The sequence below is a fragment of the Ranitomeya variabilis genome, chromosome 7, assembly GCF_051348905.1.
Source record: "Ranitomeya variabilis isolate aRanVar5 chromosome 7, aRanVar5.hap1, whole genome shotgun sequence".
Taxonomy (NCBI): Eukaryota; Metazoa; Chordata; class Amphibia; order Anura; family Dendrobatidae; genus Ranitomeya; species Ranitomeya variabilis.
The window spans coordinates 204,477,801-204,485,374 of record NC_135238.1 but is presented as its reverse complement, the minus strand read 5'-3'; the positions used below and the strand labels follow the sequence as shown (position 1 = coordinate 204,485,374).

Here is a 7,574-nt window from a genome sequence, read left to right as displayed (position 1 = left end):
TCAGTGCAACTTCCCACCTACTTGTTTTCTATCTATCACTGCCCTGATCTTTCTTGATTGACAGCTCTGGCTTCACAGTAGCCAGAAAAGGGCAACGATAGATGGGAAACAAGTAGGTGGGAAGTTGCACTGAACTGTTTGGCCACACCAAGGGTGCACCAAGTGCCAGTGGTTGGTTTGAACAGTGATTTTGCTGACAGAGTCCATTTATTACAGCCGCATGCACCAAAGAAAAAAGACAATCAAACAATGATTTATTTTCCATAAAATACATTAAAACGAGTAAATTATGAAATCATAATACATTATATTATTCCATGGTTCTTAATAAAACACCTCCAATATGTTCTGTACATTTTCCGCCACCCCTCGTACAAAAAGTAACAGATGTCTTATGTGCCGCGGTGTCTGTACAGATGTACAATATGTACATTAATAATAAGTGCAAAGCTATGGAAAGCCGGATATTAAAAAAACAAAACGCATGCTCTCTTTCCGGAAACAAAGATACATTCTATGTGCTGAACAAGGCGGGAAACCTCGTCTGTGCAAACAGGTGATTCACCTCCCAACAAATGAATATATCATAGAAAATGGGACAAGCAGCTTGGAGAAAACTCACATGCAATTGACCAAAGAGATACCGCACTGTGCCGCACCTGCGCTGTGTCGCCCCCATGGAGGCGTCTGCATTATACAGAGGGCGCAGCTTTGCCTTTAGCAGGAGCTGCATCTGGAGATCTAAACTTTGGTAAGTAAAGGCCAAATTTGTTCTCTATTCCGGCAAAGGTTGCGGTTGCCAGTCTGTAGCCTCCTATATGGTCGGGGTGCGCAGGAGGCAGGTTGGAGATTCTCGTCTTTGGAGAAGGCTCTGTCCCGGAAGGTTTGCTGCAGAAAAAGAAATTTTCTATCAATAAACAAGTCGGTGGTGTGCCATCTCACACAACACAAGACGTTGACACTAGGCAATCAGCGAGCCGCGGCTTACAGAGCTGTTTATTTTATCGAATGGACTAAGCTCACAAGCATCATTATGTGGCTCGGAAAGAGGCCGGAGCATGGAACATTTACACATCAGACTTACTGATTTACTTGGACAGTTCTCAAGGATATTGCAAGGACTCGCAAACACCAAACCAAATTCCTCGTTAGAATTCACCATTTATTCACACATCAACTTATTTTACTTATTTTTCACTGACGTAGGGGATAGGACGCAAGCACCTAGATGGTGTGGAAGAGCCTGAATCTCACAAAGGGTATGTTCCCACGGCATCTCAGACGCAGGCATACCGGCTGAGTTTTTAAAGCAGAAGACACTTCAAGAAAATGCCAGCGGTGTCTTTTCTGAAGCGTCTTTTGCAGTGGTAACTTCTTTTTTTTTTTTCATTCTACCTATAAAATAGTGACGGCTTTCAATCAGAAACCGTGTGAAGAATGATCGTGATCCAAGGGTTAGGGTTAGGGTTTCCTTGCGGAAAGCGACATGTCAAGCCTGACGTGAACGAGGTGAGGAGACTTTTAAGCCACTGTGCTCCTCTGGGAAATATACAAATTGTCTCTTCAGAGAGGAAGAGGACTAGAACGCTAGCGCCACCAATGAGAAGATGCAATCCTAAAAGTCAATATCGACTCTCTAACGAACCTTGTCACATGACTTAGACTAAAAGCCAAAACCAAAATCTCAATTTGCAGACACTGTTTCAGAGTATTGAGCCTTGTCAGTGCAAAGTGTGAGATCTGGTTTGGCTGGATGACAGGCGTCCGACCAGAATCCAAGGGGTAACGTTCCTCCTTGTGGAGAACGACACGTCAAGCCTAACATGCCGAGGTGAGGGGACATTTAAGCTGCAATGCTTCCCTGGGAAACCAGATCTCACACTTTGTTTCGGGGCACTGCTCCTAGAAAGTGCACAGTGTCTGCAAATTAAGATTTTGGTTTTGGCTTTTATCCTAAGTCATGAGACAAGGCTCGTTAGAGAGTTGATCTTGACTTTTAGGATTGCTACTTTCTATAGGTGGCGCTAGAGTTCTAGTTCTCTTCCTCTCTGAAGAGACAATTTGTAAGAATGATCATGTCGCGCCTTTTAGCCTCTTCGTGGCTTTCTAGGCCTGAAGTGATTAAAAGAAGCTGAAAAAAAATAGAGCATGTGCACTGTAAGTCGTTCTGACATTGTTGTGCATATGTTTATTACTTTTAATGTTTATTGAGCAATTTATCAGGGGGTTTCTAGGGAGAATCTGCCTTAAAAAAACAAAATCTCAGCACACACTAATCTCCTCCATAAATCAGATGAGTCTCACTCATTGAAATCTATGGGTGTGTAAAAGAAAAATTGGATGCCATATGGAACCACAGTGTAACATCCAATTTTTACAGATAATTTGAAGTTCTTGTAACACAGGGAACTGTAAATGGTTTTGTAAATGATTAATAACTGCTGTAAAAAAAAAGGATTGAATACAAACTGCCCAAGTGAGAATAAAATCATCCACTTTTCTGGATGTAAGTTGGACCGTTTTTTTTTTGTTTTATTTTTAATACGGTTGTGTGAACTTACCCTAAGGCGCATTCGGACATCCGTACAAAAATGGATCCGAGATTGGACCGCAGTGCACAGAATATATGAAGAAGTCGCGCTCGGATCAGGAGACCCAATGCGGGCCAATCTCAGATCGATTTGTTTGCACAACCAAATGCAACCTAAAAGTGAGGTACACATGGCCGTATTCTGCTGAAGGCAGAAGCATTTTATATTAAAAGGGTTAACGGTGCCGCTCACTTCCACATTGGAGGCAAGTGATGCCGATGACGTTTTGACCTTCGCTCCTGCCGAGACTTGTGCATAATCATCAATTATTGTGCACGTGTCCTGTTCAGTACAATAGGACATATACATGATACTTGCACCCGGCGGGTGTGTGGGGTTGTATCGTCATCAGCACCGTTCACCGTTATCAGTAATTAAAGGGGTTGACTCAACACGTCAACTCTTTCCGACAATGAGGCTGATGCACAGATCGGCTGTTATTGCCGAGGGAAGTGGCAGCTTGCCATAATTTCCCCCGGCAATGAACAAGTAGCACATCTTATCTTGTAGATTGTGGTGGGGAATCTGTTCTGATTGATGGGGCAACTTATAAATTTATTTAAAAAAAATCCAAAACTAATTTTTCAATCCAGAAATGGATCATACTGGTCAATGCAAGTTAATGGGTCAAAAGAAAAAACACTTAAAAAAGACAGCACTCAGATGTCATCCATTTTTCATTTGAAATAAATTTACATGGTAGGAATAGATTGAAATTTAGAAAATGGATAGTTTGTTCTTGAATGCAAAAAAAAAAAAAGATTAAAATGGAAGTCTGAATATACGGTAGTTTTAGGACACAGGAAATGCTGTGCAACAAGCCAATAATTGGGAACTGGTGCTCAATGTTTTAATTTTATTTTTTATTTTTTTTGGGGGGGGACATAAAATGATGCAGTGGTTCTTCCATTATAAGGATATTTTCTTCAAACAAACACACACACACACAGACACATATATCCATACATACATATACGGTGCCTTTGAAAAAGTATTCATACCTTGTGAACTTTTCTACATTTTTTTCACGTTACATCGAGAAACTTAAATGTATATTATTTGGATTTTATATGATATACCAATGCAGAGTAGCCAGTATTTGTGAAGTGTAAAGGAAATGATACACGGTTTTCTAATGGTTTTAAAAATATAAATCTTAAAATTGTGGCATACATTTGTATTAAGCAGCCCACCCTCCAGAGTCAATATTTTGTAGGACCACCTTTCGCTGCAATCACTGCTGCAAGTCTTTTTTGGGGTCTTTCAGTCTCTAGATGTGAAAGCTGGTGGAGAAAGTTTTGCTCCTTCTTCGCAAACTAGTTAAGTGAGATTGGATGGAGGTGTCCGTGAACAGCAATTTTCAAGTCTTGACACAGATTCTCAATGGGATTTAGGTCTGGACTGTGACTGGGCAGTTCAAACACATGACTATGCTTTGACCTGAACCATTCACTGTAGCTTTGGCTGTATGTTTAGGGTCTGTGTCCTGCTGGAAGGTTAATCTATGCCTCAGTCTCAATTTTTTTCTAGCCTCTATCAGGTTTTCCTAAAGGATTGCCTTGTTTTTAGCACTTTCCGTCTTCCCATCAACTCTGACCAACTTCTGTCTCTGATGCTGCCACCACCATATTTGACAGTGAGGATGGTGTTTTCACAGTGATGTCCAGTGTCAGTTTTCAGCCACACATAACATTTTGCATTTAGCCCAATAAATTCTACTTTGATCTCATATGACCAGAGCACCTTCTTGCACATGCTAGCTGTGACCTCCTATATGGCCTTTTACAAACTGCAAACCAGACTTCTATGGCTTGCTGTCAAAAATGGCTTTCTTTGTACCACTGTTCCACAAAGGACAGATTTGTGAAATAAACCACTAATAGTTGTCCACAGTGATCTATGCAGCTCCTCTAGAGTGACCATGGGCCTCTTGGCTGTTTAATTAGTGTTCTCCTTGCTTGGGATTTAGGTGGACCGCATGTATTGGTAGGCTTGCAGTTGCGCCAAACTCCTTCCATTTTTGGATGATGGATTGACAAATTTGTCTGTGAGATATTCTTAGCTAGGGCTATTTTATAACCTAACCCTGCTTTACTCCTCTGCACAACTTTATCCCTGACCTGTCTGGTGTGTTCCTTGGTTTTCATGATGCTGTATTATCCCTAATGTTCTCAAGAGAACCTCTGAGGCCTTCACAGAACAGCTGTAGTTATACTGAGAATAAATGACACGTAGGTGAACTCCATTTACTAATTATGTGGCTTCTAGAGAGAAATGGTCACTCAGGATTTTATTTAGGGGTATCAGACTACAGGAGGCTGAATACAAATGCATGTCACAATTTTCAGATTTATATTTTCACAATAAATAGAAATCCATGTATCATTTCCTTTTCACTTCACAAATACTTGCTACTTTGTGTTGGTATATCACATACAATCCCAATAAAATACATTTAATTTTGTGGGTGTAAAGTGAAAAAATGTGGAAAAGCCCACAGGTGATGAATACTTTTTCATATATACATACAAACATATACTTGTATATACACATACATATTGTACATATATGTAGGTACAGTATGTTAGGTTTACTCCTGGATCCTGGGAAAGCTATCAGACATTCATTTGTATGGAACAGAGGAAAGAAAGGAAAATGGGTTTAGTTAAAGGACACAGTTTCAATTTGAGATGTGTTCGGCTAAATGATAGCTTTTTTTTTTTCCGCGCTCTGAATTGATATCATTCTGCACAGGAATCCAGACTTTCGGAGAGACATGCCTCTCATGTCAGCCAGAGACCGGAAAAAAATAAAATGTTCTATATTAAGCGCAGACAGGCGATGTTCACATCTCAGAAATCAGGCTTATTTTCAGCTACATATATATATAAAATGCACCGTGCGCACAAAATTCATCCATGATACTTACACCCCTCCAAAGTCCACGTACAGCCATCTCTGCAGTAGCTCATAGGTCACCAGTGTCACGCCGAATTGTGGGGAGGATCGGAACACTCGAGCTGCGGGAGGATTAGATGTAATACTTCACTATAGTAATTAAGAGAGGACATAAGATTAATCTAGAACATGCTGCTCATAAACTGGTTTATCGTATGGCACCACACGGTGTCTATGGTCTGCATTAGCCATTGCAGCTCCACCCGAACTAAACAAACCCTATCTGCCAAGTCTGGAAACATCTTTTATGTCTATTTAGTACTCCCAGCATCGAATCAGGAGGAGAATGTTTTGAGGGACCACCCTCCATTTGTAGGGCATGTGGATTCCATTGATATGTAGACAGGTACGGACTGATGCAGAAATTCAGCCCTGGCATTTCAAATCACACAGGCCCATGTTTTCTCCGTCCCCAAGAACCAGATGGGATATATCACTAGTATTACCCTGGATGGATGAAAGGAAGATTTACTACAAGACCAATATTTCTAATGATACCCATGGCCTGCTGGGGTAAGTGATGAAGTCAGCGACTTTGTGCCCCGTCACAACTTTTAACAGTATGGGTGTCTTGAGAATGTTAATTCTGTTAACAACGTAGCAGACAAGGCGGCCCATGACTAGACAGGCCCTTCTGGTATTTGTCAGAATTGCCAAATGGCCAGTCCGGCCTTGTATGTAGATATATACGGTAGTATCAGCGATATGGACTTGGGTTTTATTTATAAATTAACCCATGAAATAAAACACAGTCTCTGGCTGGGAGGCCCGCCAACCCTCAGATCAGCGGACCTGTTACTCCCCCTACAACAAGACTGCCGGTAAAGTAGATAGAAGTGGCGTTCTGTTGTGCCCATTGCCCTTCGTTCCAAGTTTATGGCACTGACACAAACATCTCAGCGTCAAATCCTCCTACACGTGGTCTTATGGCTGGGGGCAAAAAGTGTACTCCTCCATTTTTTCTATTGATGGGGATTCAAAATAATCTATCCAATGGATAGGAACAAAAGCGTAACTTGAAGATCGTCGGTCCTGAAGCCAAATCTCCAATAAGGTCTAGATAAAGATTTAAAGGGGTTTTCTGGTTTTGGAAAACCTGTCCTTCTTCTGCAGTTTGTTTAACAAAATAAAAATAAACAACTTGTCCTTTACTCACCCTCCCCGGGAGCGGCACAAATCTCACTAGCTGATCGCGATGTCTTATTTTCTGCAGCGCTGACATCATTTTGACAGCACTGCAGCTAATCACTGAACTCAGCGGCTCTGCCTGAGTTGACTCGGCTGCTGAGCTCAGTGATTGGCTGCAGTACTGTTGATGTGACAGGTAACAACAGACACTGGGAACAGCAGCAGAGAGTGTGGACCGGGGGAGGGTGAGTAAGCCTCAGTTTGACACATTTTTTTAAACAAACTGCAAAAGGAGGGACAAGGGTTTTCCAAAATCTGTATTTTCTCATATGGACCAAACGGACCTTTTGGGATTCAATATCCTCCAGGTCCCAGGTGCGAATCCAAACATTGCACCCGTTACAGTGAAATCCCTAAATAGGAGATACAGTAAATTATTATCATCGTGTATTATATCACACCACGATTATTCTACAGGCCGGCATCTTCAGACTCATTTAATATGACACACAAGACACCACCAGATACGATACAAACCTCCGGCTCCTTTCCAGAATGCCCTTGCTCCTTCTTCTTTGAGGATTTTTCTGAAGCAGTCGATAACACCGTTGTACGTCGTCTGACCGGCCCGAGCTGCCACTTGCAGTCTCGTCTTGATGACATCGGCAGGGGTTACTAAAGAAGCCGCAGGTACGCCTAACCGAAAATGGAAAGAAAAAGACACAAAAGAACATTAGAAGATCTCGGGGGCGAAAATCCGAAGATGTCTGATAATTTTTTCGCAGTCAATATCGGGATGGCAAGATAGTATATATTATATATGTATTAGGTAAGGAAGCTATGGGGTAGTTGATGGTGAAAAATGACTGCCCGATGTACAGCGCCGATACGTCACGC

General features: G+C 41.7%; 1 protein-coding gene across 1 annotated transcript in view; it reads right to left on the bottom strand.

Annotated features, from left to right (window-relative positions):
* Positions 1–237: 237 nt before the first annotated feature.
* Positions 238–7,574, bottom strand: part of SLC25A12 (solute carrier family 25 member 12) — a 160,257-nt gene continuing 152,920 nt past the window's right edge. The window contains exons 16-18 of the mRNA XM_077272706.1: positions 7,215–7,373; positions 5,521–5,611; positions 238–888 (exon numbers count right to left, since the gene is read on the bottom strand). Of these exons, the coding sequence (XP_077128821.1) occupies positions 693–888; positions 5,521–5,611; positions 7,215–7,373 (446 nt within the window). The 3' untranslated portion in view covers positions 238–692. The remainder of the gene's footprint in view (positions 889–5,520; positions 5,612–7,214; positions 7,374–7,574) is intronic.